The 18,369-nt window shown below is 46.7% G+C and overlaps 1 protein-coding gene across 1 annotated transcript in view; it reads left to right on the top strand.

The window, feature by feature from the left end:
- ASAP2 (ArfGAP with SH3 domain, ankyrin repeat and PH domain 2) overlaps nt 1-18,369 on the top strand; it is a 129,569-nt gene that overhangs the window by 25,516 nt on the left and 85,684 nt on the right. The window contains exon 2 of the mRNA XM_024737737.1: nt 2,700-2,772. Within this exon, the coding sequence (XP_024593505.1) occupies nt 2,718-2,772 (55 nt within the window). The 5' untranslated portion in view covers nt 2,700-2,717. The remainder of the gene's footprint in view (nt 1-2,699; nt 2,773-18,369) is intronic.

Here is an 18,369-nt window from a genome sequence, read left to right as displayed (position 1 = left end):
CATGGCTGCATGAAAACAGACCGAGGGACAGAAGTGGCTTGTGGACTCTGGATGCTCAAGGTTCATCTCAGACAGACTGCAGTTTTGGCCCCGTGGGCCAGCATCAGGATGTAGGTGCCTCCGTGCCAGATGTAGGTCCCTGTAGGGCCCTGGGAACAAAGACTGAGGCAGCCCTTCAAAGGGAGACAGGTGTGTCGCATGGAGGGAAGAGGGAACGGACCCCCTAGGGGCTACCAGGGCTTTACGGGGTAGCCCTGGGGGATGGCACACAGAGGGATGCAGGTACAGAGGAGAAGCATGAAGCGGGGTGTGCTTAGAAACAGTACAAGGGACGTGGCTGGAGCTCTTGAGAAAGGTAGCCAGACTGAAGAGCTGGCTAATAAATTTTATTACATTTTAATTTTACTCTAAATTTTACTCTAAATATTCCTCTGTGGCCAGTGGCTACCATCCTGGACAGCACGGGTCTGAAAAGGAAAAGTGTGAGCGTCCTCCCAGGCAGGCCATCCTTTCCCACGCTGCACAGGATCCCAGACCAGCCGTGGACTTGGAGGAGAGCTGCTTCCATGAATAAATAAGAACCGTGGCTATTAATATAACAGTTTAGGGGATAAAAAGAGATGCTTTTAAAGTGGTTGAAGACAGTTGTTTATTTTCCTCTGAAATATCTGTGACACATCCCTACAGTCTTGTTTATGGGATGAATTTACTCCCTGAAATTTGCTTTGTAAACTAAAGGTCAGCTGTGGTCTAGGTCCTCAGAATTAATGAGGTTTTTGGCCAGACGTAGGCTTTTGCGCAGTTCCTACTTAGGGCCGTATTGTCTATTAGATTTTTGCTTGTTTATAGTTTTTACACACAAATTCTGGTTGTAGTTGCAGCTTTTTTTTCTTTCTCCTAAGCTTTCTGGTTACAGTTGCAGCTTTTTTTCCTTCTCCTAAGTTAAGGTAGATTTTGCAGAGGGCAGGGTGTGGGTGAGTGCATGATCTGGTTGGAAGTCTCAGCCTGATTGGTAGAAACTTTTGGTTCCTTGAGACTCTAGAGTTTTATTATTTTTGTTCTAAAATTCCCATGCTGTTTTTATATATAATTGACAGAGACTTTTTCCAGCATTCAGTCTTAATCATTTTAACTTCTCCTGACCAAGTTCAACCTTAATTATCTGTAAATACATACTGTGATGAGGGGTGTGTTTTTGAGTGGCGAGGTAATTGCTTTTCCCTCTTGTAATTTTAATTAAAAATCACCTCTACCGCCCACCTCACCTGTACTTCTAAGCGCCTCATAATAGACTAGAAAACCAACAGTTAGGGCTTCCCTGGTGGCGCAGTGGTTGAGAATCTGCCTGCCATTGCAGGGGACACGGGTTCGAGCCCTGGTCTGGGAGGATCCCGCATGCCGCGGAGCAACTAGGCCCATGAGCCACAACTACTGAGCCTGCGCGTCTGGAGCCTGTGCTCCATAACAAGAGAGGCCGCGATAGTGAGAGGCCCGCGCACCGCGGTGAAGAGTGGCCCCCACTTGCCACAACTAGAGAAAGCCCTCGCAAAGAAACGAAGACCCAACACAGCAAAAATAAAATAAATTTTAAAAAAACAAAAGAAAACCAACAGTTACTGTTCATCTTCTCTTTCCTGAGTTCAGGAAACAGTGCGTGCCTTTAATGACAAGGGTACAGTTTCCATCTGGTGGCATTTTTACAAGACTTCCTGCAGTGAGTGATCAGGGAGGGGTGTGCCCCACAGTGTAACATGGGAGGGAATTTGTCAGAGTTCAGCTGTGTGATAAAGGGCATTTCCTCTGCCATCGGCCTTCCACACTGAGGCATCTGACTACCCCCAGTTCCCATTTCTCTCAGTGCAACTGAGCCAGACCCCTGTGGACAGAAGATTACTCTGTCATCTGTGGGAGGGCCGGCAGCTGGAGTACTAAAACTTGGTTGAGAGTGGCAGAGTTGATCTCGAAGGCCACTCCCTGACTTTTCCAGCATGTCTGCTGCCCTGTGTTGAGCTTCCGTCTGTGGGTCCCGACCGGGCCCTCACCTTTGGGTAGCCTTTCCCTGAATCCACTTCCTGCCTGCCCCGTTGTTCTCACTGGGGCCTGCATGACCTTCACCTCCCGCCTGCTAAGAGTAAGAAGCTTTCAGTGGCTGCCCCTTGTTTCTGGGCTCAGCAGGGACAACCGTTGTCTGGATTGGAGTCCTGCCAGTCTTACTAGTCTCATGGTCATTTTCTGAGCTGTTTTGAGTCCTGTTCTCTGCCAGGCTCTCTGCTGGGTGCTGAGGATACAGTGGCGAACAGGTGTGTGCCTTTAGAGGAGAACATTAGGAAGTGTGTCTGTTTGATTATGCGGGGGACGGGCCCCGGCAGGCTGGCACACCCCCAGGGCTTGCTGGTTCATGGGGAGAACTGAGGGTTGGTGGAAGCAGAGGTGGTCCAGGTTAACTCGCTTCGCCGCAGAAGGCTGGTGTCTAGCAGGCAGTGAGGGCAGAGGCGGCTCGGGAGCTTCAGGTGGATGAGGCACGTGACAAGGTAGTGGCTTTTAGGGACCACCTGCTCCATCTTCATTCCCACCACACTGAGCACCGGTCCCACGGAGGCAACCCCAGAGGGGCCTCCACATGGCACTCCTGTAGCTGCTCTCTGAAGCTGTGATCTAAGCTCAAACACGTTTTAATGAATACATTCTCTGTATTTTAGGCTTTGGACGTGGACCGGATGGTTCTTTACAAAATGAAGAAATCCGTGAAAGCAATAAACATCTCTGGGCTGGGTGAGTATGCATCCTTTCCTGGGGGTTTCTTTGTGGAAAATTTTGTGTTTGCAGTCCTGATATAATGTTAATCAACCATTAATGAATAATCAACCAAACTTCTTTTCCTGGGCATACAAATTAGAGAGGTGAGTTGGGATGTGTAAGTTTTAGAAGCATGGGTGCTTCCGGTTCTCTGAAGTGCAGCTGAGTCTCGCATGATGGCCCTGCGTGGACCAGCTTTGCCAGGCTGGCTAAGAACGGTGGATTCACTCCTGCCTCTGTTATTTGGTTTGTGCTGTTAATTATGCCAGATGCCCTTTCCATTTCTCTCTTACCCAGTTCTTGCCTTTCTTGTCTGGGAGGAAAATTAATAAGTATAAAAACATGATCAACTGCTCAAAGTAATATTTGATCTAGACTTATATAAATAGGTTAAAAACAAAAAACACTGCAACTTCTGACCCAAAGATGACGGGCTGCACGTGTGTGGCAGGTTTGCTCCCTGCACAAAACGTTACTAATGATAGAAGCTACTTTTTTTTTTTTTAAGCGGTACACGGGCCTCTCACTGTTGTGGCCTCTCCTGTTGTGGAGCACAGGCTCTGGACGTGCAGGCTCAGCAGCCATGGCTCACGGGCCCAGCCGCTCTGTGGCATGTGGGATCTTCCCGGACCGGGACACGAACCCGTGTCCCCTGCATCGGCAGGTGGACTCTCAACCACTGCGCCACCAGGGAAGCCCTATTTGCGTATTTTATATATGGCAATTACATTGATGTTAATATGATTAGACAGATGTTAATTTGTTTATGACAAGTACCAAATGAATGTGAAATAAGTTTGGGAAGGCAAAGAAGAGCAGGGACTTAATTTGTTCTTGACTGAGCTAGTTCCCAACTAAGTGTGAAAGCTTTCTGGACCTGGAGTTTGTGGTGCTGGCTGTCATACCCTGGAAGAAGTTACTTAGCGTAACTAAAGTAGCATAACTTAGCATAACTAAAGTAACTTCTAAGAAGTTACTTAGAAGTTACTTTTTTTTCTTTTAAATGGATTAAAAAAGTCATACTTGTGCAATGGAATGCTGTGTAGAATGAAAATGAATTCACTGTGAGTATTTGCAGCCACATAGATGAATGTCACAGATAAAACATTGAGCAGAAGGGTACACACTGTGTGTTTGAATAGGTACAGATATAGGTATAGAAATACATACAGATTTCAAAAATCTCCAAAACTATTCTTTTTTTTTTCACACATACACACTGTATTTTATTTTTACAAGAGATAAATAAACTGACACCAAGCATTGTAAATGGATGACCACAACAGAAGCAACAATGACTGCAGTTACCAAACACAAAGCACACTCACACTGTGTCATAATATTGACATTCAGTCCAGGAATCCTCCACTGTAACAGCTCCTTTACTTTGCAGTGAAAATTGATTGGTATATTTTTTGCCTCTGGGTCCTTGTGGGATTTTTTTTTTTTTTAATTCAAACAGTAAGTCACAAAAATTATAATCTTCCTCATCAGTTCACTCAGTCCCATGTAATTAATTTTTTTCATCTTGATCTTTCGTTGGCACTTTTATGAATTCATCAGTTTTCCATTAGAGTTCTGAAAATGCTTATAGTCAGTTACCAGAAACCTGTATTTGTCAGAGTCTTTTCCATGAATTCCTTGAAGATGAAACCCTTTTATAGGAACATTTTTGCAAAAGCATCAGAGTACACCCAGAACTGTCTGTAAATGACAAAAGACTTAAAAATGACCACGGTTAAAGATTTGATAAAAGTTCATAATAATGCAATTGACAAGGAAATTTAGTTATTTCTGAGATATACATTTTAAAGTAATAACTAGAATTATGACTTATAACATTATACCAGAACATATAAGATTTTTAGAAATTTCATGTAATGTTTGAAACATTTATTTTAACGTATTTCCTACTTAGCGTCTTTTAGCCCTGGTTTCCTTGTCTGAAAACCAGTCATTTAGGTTAGAATGGGGATCAATGGTTCTCAGCCAGGGTGATTTGTCCCAGTTTGGTTATTAACAGCTGAAGAGTGTGTGTGTGTGTGTGTGTGTGTGTGTATATGTGTGTGTGTGTGTGTGCATGTGTGTGTGTGCGCTAGAGGCCAGGGATGCTGCTGAAGGTCTTGTGATGAACAGGACAGCCCCCAACAAAGAATTATCTGGCCCCAAATGTCAGTAATGCCAAGGTTGATAAACCCCCATCTAGATGTTCTTCGAAGTCCTCTACAGTTTTTTTAAATTTTTATTTTATTGAAATATAGTTGATTTACAATGTTGTGTTAAATTCTGCTGTACAGCAAAGTGATTCAGTTATACATATATATACATTCTTTTTCATATTCTTTTCCATTATGGTTTATCACAGGATATTGAATATAGTCCCCGTGCTATACAGTAGGACCTTGTTGTTTATCCTCTACAGTTTTTTAAAAACAAGTGACAAAACAAAAACAAAAACCGCCACCATGCTTAGCTTGCCAGTACATAGATATTAACTGATTACCTGACAACCACTGATTTTATGAAAGACGGAAATAGAGTCAGTTTTCAGTGGCTAACACCTAACTGGAAGTAAATGTGTAGGGAAATTTTTATTAATTTTTTTTTCTATTTAAAAACAAATATCAAAGACAAGAGTATAAAACTCCCTCCGCTTAATACAGCACTGAGATTTGCTGAAATGGGTGTTGCAGTATGCGAAAAGGCGGTCACCCCCCGGGAAAAGCTCTTTTCCTGGATAAAGTAGGAGGTGGACAAGAAGAATAATGATTGTTTCATGTGTTTGAACACTTCCTGCGTACCTTGGGCTTTCTGTACCTTATGCTCATCTTTACAGCAAATTGTTGTAAAGACTTGTTCTCGGTTTACAAAGTGGAACCTGAGGGCAGAGGGTTGCCGGTATTCTCTGGATGCTTCTGGAGCTCAGCTTCCTGCCGGGTAGGGCTGAGGTCAGTGGCCACGCGGCCACCCTGCTGCGAGGGCCCCACTGTGCTGGCATTGACAGGCTGTCCTCCAGACGTTAAGAAACCACCAAGAGGGCTTCCCTGGTGGCGCAGTGGTTGAGAATCTGCCTGCCAGTGCAGGGGACACGGGTTCGAGCCCTGGTCTGGGAGGATCCCACATGCGCGGAGCAGCTAGGCCCGTGAGCCACAGCTACTGAGCCTGCATGTCTGGAGCTTGTGCTCCCCAACAAGAGAGGCCGTGATAATGAGAGGCCCGCGCACCGCGATGAAGAGTGGCCCGCGCTCGCTGCAACTAGAGAAAGCCCTCGCACAGAAATGAAGACCCAAGACAGCCAAAAATAAATAAATAAATAACATTTAAAAAAAGAAACCACCAAGAGATGGATGCTCAGTTTTGTTGACAAACAACAGATTTCAAAAAGGATCTTAAGAGATTTCTTTTTTGTTGTGTTCACTTGGGCTTTTTGAGTTTATAATTTAAGGCTTGTATAAAAGGGATGTTTCATATTCTGACCAGGTTCAAAAGTGATCTTAAAACCCTATGTTGAGAAGTTGTTCTCAGAAATAAGATGCAGTCACGTGTAAACGCTGGTTCTGTGACTGCCGCCAGCCTGGAGGAAGGACTTGAGTGGCTCCCGAGGCTGGCCCGGCACCCGGAATGGGAAGTTTTCAGCAAACAGACATTAGAAGGGGAAGGTGTAAGCACTTTGGTGTCAGGAAGCTGGCTTTTACGAATTTAACACCAGTCGTGGCTAATCTGCGTTTCTGACCTGTATTGCTGAGCGTGTGCCATAAACCTCACTTCTTTACCTGCCCCAGAGTCATTTTCTAAAACACAGCTCAGTGGTGTTGCTTCTCTGCTCACAACTCTGCAGTGTTTCTTGTCCACATTGATGTTCGTGACGTTCCAGAGCCTGGGAGAGATGGGGAAGGCCTCTGTGGGCTCCGGAATTTTAGGGAAATTGGACTAAAGCACGGGTAACAGGTTTTTCATCCTGCAGGACTAGCCGAAGACTTTAATATGCTAAAGCGAATTGTGAGGGGGAATTGGTCTTAACCTTTTGCAAATTACTTTGCCTGTGAAACTACTACCGCATCCCTTAACCGCTCCCACCGCGAGCCTCGGGTTAGTAAACATGGCAGAAGACCAGATTTGGTCCCAGCTCCTTGCATCACCTGGACCCAGGCTACCTGTGCGGAGTCCCTCCCAACTCTCTGCACCCTTCTTTTTTATTTATTTATTTATTTATTTACTTACTTACTTACTTAACGGCTGTGTTGGGTCTTCGTTTCTGTGCGAGAGCTTTCTCTAGTTGCGGCGAGCGGGGGCCACTCTTCATGGCGGTGCGCGGGCCTCTCATTATCACGGCCTCTCTTTTTGCGGAGCACAGGCTCCAGACGCGCAGGCTCAGTAATTGTGGCTCACGGGCCCAGTTGCTCCGCGGCATGTGGGATCCTCCCAGACCAGGGCTCGAACCCGTGTCCCCTGCGTTGGCAGGCAGATTCTCAACCACTGCGCCGCCAGGGAAGCCCTCTGCGCCCTTCTTTGATATGACTTGCCTTTTGCCCCAACATGCCGCGTTTCGTGTCCTCTTCCCTCTGCACATGCTTTTTGGTCTGCTTGAAATGGCATCCTGCTGCTTGATCGGAGGACACTGAGGCTTCGGAAGTTGAAACGTTTGCTCTGGAATTTTAACGTGGCATTTGGACACCAGCCTGTGTCCTTTCTGAGGTACCACACACAGCAGGCTGACCGTCAGCCTGACCTTGCGGGGGCCCTCTTTTACCCATCTTTATATCATGCCAAGTTTGAGTTATTATAAGGCTGTGAATTCTGAATTTTTTTTTTAAGCCAGAATCCTGATCCTGAAGTCTTTATTTCAGAGCAAATGTTGTCTCCTTCAAAAGAGTCACCTGAGGAAGCCCTGTCCCTTCTCCTGCGAGTTGCTGACGTCGTTCACAGCATTTTGGATCTCTTCTCTAGAACTGCTTTTAGTAGCACACTCTTTTGAATATATTTAGTGGGGGAATTTAAGGATAGATTAAACTTCTTTAGAGCTAGATGTGGGAAATGAGCCAGGCATATTCAGTAAGGGATTGAGCTGCTGGCGACCACCTCGGTTAGGAGCGCTGTAACTACCATCCTTCTGGCTCTGACTGCCGTTAGTTCCAGGAGAAGTCCCCGCAGTGGTTCCATCATTAGAGTGTTCAACATCCTTAGGCGACTGCTTGCATAGGAAGAGCGCTCGTTTTATGCATTATTAAAAGGTCAGTGAAAATAATTTAGTATTTATGCCTCACACTGCTGTGTACATTTTCCTGTCTCATGTTCCTTAATTTATGTGCCAGCAGGACTTTTCTGCCGAGTGTCCTGATTGGTCATGGGCTGGCCCCAGCTGGTCTCTAAGCGATTCCCTGCCCTCCGTGGTCTCTCTCTGCTCCAGGCTGACCGGTGGCTCCCTGCTGCACGAACGTGTCACAGCCGTATGTGTGTCTTTCACACAGTCTTCCGTCTGGCCCTGCTCCTGGTCTGTACGCACGCGCTCCCGTCCCAGGCGCCTGTTGAAGGCCCACGCAGCTATCTCCATGGAGCTGAGACTTGACGCTGAGGCTTGACGCGGTGTCAGCCTCCTTTAACTCGCGGCAGTAGTAGTTTTCTGTGACTGCTGTAACAGATTAGCACAAACGGAGCGCCTTCAGATGACACGGATTCACCTACAGCTCTGGAGGTCAGAAGTCCAAACTGGCCTCGCTGGGCTGAAATCAAGGTGTTGGCTGGCTTCCTTCCTGGAAGCAAGTAGGTTTCCCTGCCCCTTCCAGCTTCTAGAAACCCCTGAGTTCCTCGGCTACGAGTCTCCTTCCATCTTCAAAGCCAGCAGTGGCTGGTGGAGTCTTTCTCACGCTCTGTCACTCTGACGCTGTCTTAGTCTGCATGGGCTGCCGTAACAGTACCACAGACTGGGGGGGCTTAAACCACAGACATTTGTCTCACACTGCTGGAGGCTGCAAGTCTGAGATCAGGGTGCTGGCATGCTCTTGTTCTGGTGAAGGCTGTCTCCCTGGCCTGCAGAGAGCCGCCTTCTCACCGCGTCCCCACGTGGTGGAGAAAGAGAGAGAGACGGAGAGCGTAGGCATGCTAGAGTGAGCGGGCCCTACCCTCTTAAGCACATCTAAACTTCATTATCTCCCAAAGGCCCACCCCCCACATACCATCATACTGGGGGTTAAGGCTTCAACGTATGAATTTGGTTGGGGGGAGGAGGGGAGTGACACGCAGTTCAGTCCCTAGCAGACACTGACTCTTCTGTTTCCCTCTTCCACATCTAAGGACGTGTGATTACATTGGGCCCACCCAGTGATCCAGGATAATCTTCCCATCTCCAGTTGAGCTGATTAGCAACTTGAATTCCATCTGCGACCTCAGATGGCCCAGTAGCCCTGCCTGCAGGGCTTAGGAGTGGACATCTTTGTGGGGAGGGGACAGTATTCTGCTGAACACAGTCCCCCTCTGAATTGTGAGTTTTGAGGTTGAATCAGTTTTGATTTTTCTTTCAGCCAAAACTGAAAGAGTATCTAATATGCAGACTCTGCTCTCTCTTTAAATCTTGCTCTTTATAAATATTTTTATGTCTGTTGATCTTTGCCCCCCAGTTAGATGACAGGCCCTGAGGTCCATGACCTGTTCTGAAAGGCGGTGTGGTTTAGGAGAAAGAGCACATGGGTGTTGAGATCCAGGAACCCTGGAGTCAAAGCTGGCGGTGCCGCTCAGAAAGTCTGTGACGCCGGGAAAGTTGTTTATCTTTCTGAGCCTCAGTTTCCTCATATGTAAAAGGAGAGTATTAATATTTCATGGGCTTGTTAGTGACGAGTAACTGAGGTAACATGAAAAAGTGACAGATGTGGTTCTGGACACATGAATGGCATGACAGCTGCAAATGTACCTCCTGCGTGTCCCTGCAGTGGTCAGCACAGAGGCCGGCAGGCACAAAGCATGTGTCAGTAATATTCATTTGTATGTTATTACGTTTCTGCTGTAAGTTCTTACACTGTCCTCTTAGTGTAGGAGAGATCAACTTAAAATTTTAGGGGTAAACAGGATTTATACAGATTTATGTGTGTGGAAGGGGCGGGGGAGTGGTTGAGATGCCTTGGAGCAGCCAGCTGTGTTATTTACGGCCTGTGAGCTAAGCATGGTTTTTAGCATCTTAGCACATATATACCCAATAACCTCTGTATTGCCTCTTGGTGCCTACAAAAGCCTTTAATATCTCTCTCTTGCTTTTAGGAAAAGTTTGCCAACCCCCGTTTTAGAGTTGCGGTTCTGAAACTTGGGAGCGCCCCAGAGTCCCTTGGAGATCTTGTTAAAACACAGATTGCTGGTCTCTACCCTCAGAGTTTCCGGCTCAGTAGGTCCGGGATGGAGCCTGAGTATTTGCTAGTTGAATAAGTTCCCAGGTGATGGTGAAGCTGCTGGTCTTGAAAATACCACCTTAGACACCCCTGCCCCCTCCCCCCGACTTTAAACATTGGACTGAGCCCAAAGGTTATCAGTATGTTCCCAATATATGCAAAACAATACTTTTCTTACACAATAGCAAGTACACTATGTTTGCTCCCAGTTTTCAAAAGGATAACAACACAGCTGGATGTATTTTCTAGAATGTCTTGTGTACAGGTTTGCAAAAGCAGTTATGATGATGATTTGTTGAGAAACTGTTTCTACAGTAATTTTTCCCACATACAATAGACTATCTGACCTCTTTAAAGAAAAAAACCAACCCAGTTCATATTTATTCTAATATTATTCTTAGTCTAAACTTTCCCAATCTCTGTCTCAGCTCATAGGTGTTTTTTTTCCCCTCAAGAAGTTGATGCTAACATTTTTCAGCTATTTGACATATCAGTGGGTGGAAAAATTCATCTTTATCAAGAAGGAAGCAACAAAAGACTTTGATTTTCACTTCTCTAGAATTACTGTATCTTAAAGACTTGGTGGAGCTATTCTTACCGAGAGTGGGATATCCCTTCTTTACCCTTTTTTAGAGAAATTGGCACATCTTGGAAATGAAAAATGCAAAGAAAGAAATGCTAATTTTCCATCAAACCCTTTCCATCTTCTGCTTACAAAAGAAAATGAGAATTTTTGTGTGTGTTTCTCCCTGTTGTTTGCAATGCTAATTAGAATGTGGCTATTAAATTAACACAGAATTGTTTCTATTACCATATCATAATTAGGATAGAGCAGTTCAGAAGAAATATATGTAATTGTTTAGGAAGTGAAATTTCATTGTGCGTTAAGAAGGTACTATATCTGGCATGACTTCCCACCTGTTACGTAAGAGAATAACTAAATTATAATCCTCAGTGTTTGTCAAGAATAAAGTGAAACTGGTATTCTGCTACTTTGTTGTGGCCTTGAAAGCTGGTGCATGGTGTTTTTAGAAAGCAGTTTGGCCGTGCACATCAAGAAAAATAAAATCTTTATTGGGGATGCTCATTGCGTTGTTGCATTGCTTATCAAAATGAAAAACTGAAAGCCTCCTGGAACTAAATTAGAATATAGCTACTTGATAGAATTACGGTTATGTAGCAACATGAAGAAAAATTCTTATGATGAAGTCTTCAGACAGTAAAACTGAGGATACAAAGGATGTGTATACGCAGATACCGTATCTGTGATTTAAACAAAGAATAGATTGTAACAAATGATGATAAAGCAAAGAAAGTACATCTGTATTGATGTACTTTCATAAATTTGAGTGGAAACATAGCAATAGTAAAAATCTGACACTCATATAAAGTATTGATTGTAGGCCAAGCACTGTGCTAATAAATAAATAGGTAAGTTTGATCCTCACGCCAGCTCTGTGAGTTAGGTGCCGTCAGTAACTCCATTTACAGATGAGGTCAGTGAGGCACAGAGGAGGGACTGACCCAGGGCTGTCTAGCTGGCAGTTAGAGGAGCTGAGATTCCAAACCAGATGTGCTTCCCAGTCTCTACTTGTGACCACGGCACCACACTGCCTGGATGTGAGCGAGGGTGCACGGGGAGAAACACCGAGCAGTGACGCCATAGGAGCGTCTTAGGTGTCATATGGCTGATGAAGAACCTCCAGGTGGTTTTGCTTGGTCACAAGTTCAGTGGGAGCCAGTACGTGACAGGTGTGCCAAAGGTGAGCACCGGTGACCTTAGGGAAGTATGTAGTGCTGCTAAAAAAGGTAGTTAGTTGTCCCACTATTGTGTTGTAAGAGCAACATTTTAGGAGGAAGCTCATGTTAGAGCTGGAAACCTTGTGGTAGGAGGGGTGTTGGAAGGACCTAGCATGTCTTTGCCTGGGGAGAGTGGGAAAAGGCACATCTGAAGGCTTTCCTCTGGCATGAGGAAGTGAGACATGTTATCTGTTCCTCTCTCCTGGGTAGTTTCATGAGAGTAGGTTTTGACTCATATCTGAGGGGGAAGTTAGCTGGGGGAGCAGCCCCAGCGGTGAGCTGGGTGTGGGAAGGGTCCCAGCAGAGGGCTGGTTGGTGGCCCTCTGTCTCTAGGGAAGTTGCAGGGGGAGGTGGGGACGTGCACTCGGAGACCTTGAGATGTCTTCCGGTGATGAGGCTCTGAGATTCTCGTTGTCTCTTCTCTGATGGCTAAGGATAATGATTGGAACTTAGAAGGCTAATTTGTGGAATCCCGGCAGCTGTGATCAACATATTAATCATGGAAGGATAGCTCATCCGAAGGAATGCTGAGATCTGTGACTTAATGTCCCAAGTATTAACTTGAATTATATGTGGTTCGTACATAATCAAATATGATCATACTTAATTAAATTTGATTAACATGGTCATCATATTTTTTGGTAGGGGATTTATGCTCATGTAGGCTAGGGCTTTTTACCTGGTGTGTTGGGTCTATGGACAGGCCTAAAGGGTCCTTGTATCCCAAAAATTGTACAAAAAAATTATGCAAGGATACCTTTTCCTAAAAAGATAATCCACAGTGTTCTTCTCATTTTTATTGTTGTCTGTGATAATGAGAAGATTAAAGAACCACTCATGTAGCCAAACCCCCATGGTTTATGGATGGGGATACCATCACAGAGTTGGCTATTTGCCTTACTTACCGTAAAACACTCACTACGTTATTTAGCAAATATGTTTGAACGTGTTTCCTCATCTGTAAAATCCTGTGGAGTTGTGGTGACGATGAAGGAGACTCTGTAAGTGGGTGAAGTCTCCCCTCCGTGAATGGCCGTTGTTACATGGGCTTTGAGACCACTGATTTTCAGGGGGCTACTTGTCCCTGAGGCCACAGGAGCCACTTCTCTCCTGGTCTGTTGTGCTCTCCGTGGAGGTGGGCTGGGGCCGTCTGCGGTAAGTGATGGGAATTGTATCTCTCAGGTACAGTGAGGTAAAAACAGAGGGGAAAAGGCTGAGCACACCATGCAGTGGCCACACGCACGTCCTGTAACGTAGCTCATCAGATGGCTTTGCCAGCAAAGGGCGTCAGTGTGATCGATGTAAAGTTTCTAATCGCTGGTGGTCCACATCCAGCAGATGTTGACTCACCTCCCTGTTGTGCCTGCCCAGCCTCTGGGGGCTCCCGGCTCACGGGGGGCCCTGCCAGTTCATTAGCAGGAGCCCCTGTCTCCTCTGACTTGAAGGAGCTCCTAGGATAAAGCGAGTTGGGTGAGGCAAGCAGCTGGCAGCCCAGTTTTAATCTCATCCTCTGTTGGATTCTGAAGGAAAATTCCTGTAAGCTTCTCCTCTGAGAAGCCTCTCCCGTCAGCAGGCCCCAGAAAATGTCCTCTTTTCCCCCTCCTGTAATATATACCACGTGGATTGTTATTGCATGTTTATCTTTGTCTTGCTAAATTGTGTGTTGGCTGGTACCAAGCCTGGTTCATCTTTGTCCCCTCCAATTTCACTTTTCTTAAATGCAAGTCTTATCCTGTCAGTTTGCAACCTTTTGGGGGTGCCTGGGATGAAGTCCTTCCCCTGGCCCCCTCCTGCCTCTCCAGCCACGTCATCTGTGGACTCTCCCCGTGCTCTGGCCGTACCAGGTACCCCGAATTCCTCCAGGATCATCCTCGTTACAACCTGTCTTTGCGCCAAATTGATTGGTGTGTGCGTGTCTCTCATTGGAAGCTGTTCCTTGGATGCAGGGGCTCCATGTCCTGAATCTTTGCATTCGTTAGTGCTTGCGGCGCAGTAGGCTTTCACCACGATTGGATTCTATGCTGGCATCCAGGGAAGTTCTCGACTGATGGGGTATTCAGGAAATACAGGATGGATCAATAACGTTGAACGTTGATAGGTTTCTGTCATCTGAGCCTACAGCATAGCTAAAGAGGGACAGAAAGAACCAGCGTAAACAGTACATCATCCAGTAGGTCAGTCTTGATTCCTTACCGCTCCCCGTCCCCCGAGGTGTGCTGCTGCAGGAGTTTTATCGAGAAGTAACTGGGGTTGTGTTCAGTTATCCACGCAGACTCCAAGTGCCATTCTGTTGTCCTTCATATAGGGCAGGATCAAAGGATATCAGGTGATCACAGACAACAGTTCACACATTTTAATAGTCAGCCCACACCTTGACCTTCTTAACTCCATTGCTGGCTGCCTGTGCCAGACAGCACCAGTCCAGGTACATCCTGTGTTAACAATCATGAGGTCTCCATAAGGTCGGAGGGGGCGCCCCAGGAAAGTCTTGATGGATATGAGTTTTGCATGAAGTTTTGAAAGTCGCAGGGGGACTTCCCTGGTGGCGCAGCGGTTAAAATCGGCCTGCCAACACAGGGGACACGGGTTCGAGCCCTGGTCTGGGAAGATCCCACAGGCCGTGGAGCAACTAAGCCCGTGTGCCGCAACTACTAAGCCTGAGCTCTAGAGCCCGCGAGCCACAGCTACTGAGCCCACGTGCCATAACTACTGAAGCCTACGCACCTAGAGCCTGAGCTCTGCAACAAGAGAAGCCACCGCAATGAGAAGTCTGCGCACCGCGACGAAAAGTAGCCCCCGCTCACCGCAACTAGAGAAAGCCCTCGCGCACAGCAACGAAGACCCAGCGCAGCCAAAAATAAATAATTTATTTAAAAAAAAAAAAAAAAAAGGAAGAAAGAAAGTAGGGGGAGCACAGAGTGTTGGAGAGAGTGGTGGAATGGCGACGGTGAAGCCCCAGGGGCAAGGCCATCTTTCCATGTGCCCGGTTTGAGCGGGGCCCTGAGGGCTTGTGAAATCGGGCATCAGACCCTTGGTGGTGGGTGCTCGTGTCTTACCAGAGACGATGCAGGTGCTCAGGTTTGGTCGCAAAGGCTGTCTCTATCATGTCAACTTGTGCAGGAGAAACTGGTGGAGAAAGACAGATTCTGATACCCTCAGTAGGCATGGAGAACCAAGGTAACTGAGCCATTGGGGCTGACATTTCAGGTTTCTCTATTTTGTTTATTCCTTGTGTTGTTGTTTTCTGATTATAAAGATAATATGAGCTTAGTTTAGAACATTTAAAAAAATCAGAAAAGCATTAGAATGAAGTCACAGCCCAGCCAGATGCCACCCTCTGTGAGATGGGAGGGGTCGAGCTGCATTCTTGGTCTGAGGTCCCCCGGGCTCTGACCCTGGCCATTCGGAGCTTCCACCTGGCCTAGGTGTCTCCGCCACCACAATCTGTCCCCTCCTCTGCGAAATGCCCCTCAAGGAGGGTACAACGATGCATGGAAAGCACCTGGCCTGCACCAGCCTCCGGGTGCCGAGCGCCTGCTCTCTTATCACCACCTTAGCATTTTGATGTCCTTTCCTTTCGGCCTTTCTCTACATTTTACCTTTTATTACATTGAGATGAAATATATAGTTCTGTGTCCTGCCTTTTTTTTACTTGGCATTCTATCCTGACCATATTCCTACATCATGATTTTAAAAAAGCTTACATCATATTCCATTTTGTAGAGACACTGTTCTTTAACCATTTCCATTTTGTTGGAGCTTAATACATTTTCAGTTTATCAGTTGTTCTGTACATACATCTCTGATCACTTGATTATTTCTTAAGGATAGATTTCTAGAAGTGGGAGGGGATGGCAAAAAATGTTTTTAAAACTTTTAATGCAGATTACCAAATTGTGAATGGAAAGATTTTTATCTGGGATGAGTCTAGAAATAAAGTGCTAAAAATGGTTTTCTCCCATGAGGTGTTCACAGGGTAGAGATCCTGTTAAGAAGTGGGGATTATCTTTGACTCCAGGAAATTGCTTTCCCAGGAGCTGTTTGCCGAGAGTTAGATCAGGTGATGTGCGGGGCTGACAGCTTGAGGGGAAGTGGCCTGGCCTCCTTGACATTGAGTCATGCAGATTATCCTGACATTACAATTGTGGCTCACATTTGAATATTAATCCTCATCTGGGGGGGGGTCTTTATAAAGCTCTACTGCAGAGAACATATGTCTCTCCTAAACTGCGCCCTTGGCAGAGCTGTCTGTGTGGATGGTTGGCGTGTGCAGTGTCTGTGGATGAGTTTGCCTCAGCCTGACCCCTGCGTGGCCAGGAGCGGAGGGTTGGAGGGTCCTGGTCAAGGCGAGCACCGTCAGGCTGCCTCCCCCTCCCCCTCCAACATGTACCCCCATTTGTCTCTGGTTAGGGCACTTGGACTTCGGATTACCAGTGCGTGTGCTTGGCTGGAGGATTGTAGCACATTTCTGTTAGCCTAGAGCCGAGAATAGTGACTATGTGGCGAGCAAATGAAGAAACGCTTCCTCGCCTGGTTGGGAGGACTTGCGCGGACCGGGAACCTGGAAAGCTGAGTTCTAGTTCTCGAACTGCTGCCAACTAGCTGTGTGAACTTGAGCAAGTCAGCGCCCGCTCTGAGCTTTGGCGTCCTTGTCTGTAAAGAGGGGTCTCTGGACCGGCTTTCTTTTCAGGATCCTTCGGACTGTAAAGACCCAGGAATGGCCCCGGGTGGGTAGGACAGTGAGACTGGTGCTGCCCTGAGATGGCTTTGCGTCGGGAGCTGGGTGCAGGCGGAGGCTCGAAGACTGAGAAAGTGTTCACAGCCTCTGAACACACGGGACTCCTTGCTGTTCCCCTGGGGTTGATACCTTCCTGTTCCTGCTCGTCTCTGTCTGGAAATTCCCAGCTGACCTTGGAGCCCCAGCTCAAACGTCCCCTTCTTGGCGTCTCTGAATCCTCAGCCCCAGCACGTCACAGGCCATCGTGCAGGGGTTGGCGCATCTGTCCTGAGACATGGGTCGCACTCGTCTCGTGTGCACCCAGCACACCATCACAGCCCGCTGCAGGCTGGCAGCGAGGAGCAGGCATTCAGCTGGACTTGAAGCTGGCGGAGATGAGTTGGCCGTGGGACCCTTCTTGTCCTTCGGCAGCACTGGGCAGGTGGCTGGCTCCCCCGCCGTGCTGTGGCCCATTGAGCAGGAGTAAAAAGGCTGCCTTTTCCCCATTTGGGTCCAACAGTTTTGCTTGAACTATATGCACTGGGCTTCTTCTTGGTATCAGGTTTTTTGTGGTTTTTTTTGTGGTACATGGGCCTCTCACTGCTGTGGCCTCTCCCGTTGCGGAGCACAGGCTCCGGACGCGCAGGCTCAGCGGCCATGGCTCACGGGCCCAGCCGCTCCGCGGCATGTGGGATCTTCCCGGACCGAGGCACGAACCTGTGTCCCCTGCATTGACAGGCGGACTCTCAGCCACTGCGCCACCAGGGAAGCCCGTATCAGTTTTTAAAAATGACATAATCAGGTAAACTAGAAGGCACACAACAAGGCCCAACCCTCACCTCTAAATGTAATGTGTGCACATACTCGCTGGCTCCGTAGCAGATTTTTCTGTTAGTCTTTCATTTCATCCCCTTGCATGGATTGGTGGAAGGTCTGACCTTTGTGTAGTGAGGTGTGGGAAATGGGAGGCTGTGGGATTAGAACTGGGGAGAAATGGGGTCTCATCTGCTGTGGTCTCAGCAACTCCGGTTCTCATTTTCCCAAGTCCCTCCCACATCAAAGATTCTTGGGTCTGGTTCATTAATAAGAACCAGAGTTAAAGATACAGTTGAATAAGGGGGAGGTGGGAGAGGGAGCTCTTTTTAGAAGAACAGTTTTGACAGTTCTGTAAATAAGAGATGATAGAACCAGTTTGGATTCTTTCCAGAAAGTTTATTCCCTAGCCATTTATTTTAGGTTCCTATTTTAAATTTAGTTTTGGCTAAAGGAAAATAAAGACACTCAAGGACTTTCTAGTAGGGACATCTCAGACTTTGGGTGACATGGAGCAGTAGGCCAGTCGGATACTATGTAGTTATGGGGCGTTTACTGTCCTGACAGTGGGCACCAGGCAAGCTGTTACAGGGAGACATGGACAGACACGGGGCTGTGGTCATGAAGGTCAAGAAGCTTCAAAGTTGTTTGCAAGAAGAGAAATTTGTCTTAGAAACTCCAACTAGATCAGTGTAAAGAGGTTCCCACTGACCTAAGCTGGGACAGTTTGAGCATCAGAAAACAGTGATCACAGTGGATCAAAATCATTTAAATATAAATACATGAAATGATGGTGACGATGATCCAGAACACTCATTGATCACCACTGGGGTTGCTGGGATCAACACATTATTTTGCAGATTTAAAAGG

The sequence above is a fragment of the Neophocaena asiaeorientalis genome, unplaced genomic scaffold, assembly GCF_003031525.2.
Source record: "Neophocaena asiaeorientalis asiaeorientalis breed wild unplaced genomic scaffold, Neophocaena_asiaeorientalis_V1.1 scaffold396, whole genome shotgun sequence".
NCBI lineage: Eukaryota > Metazoa > Chordata > Mammalia > Artiodactyla > Phocoenidae > Neophocaena > Neophocaena asiaeorientalis.
The sequence above is the reverse complement of the archived record's forward strand: the minus strand, read 5'-3'. Positions and strand labels throughout refer to the sequence as shown.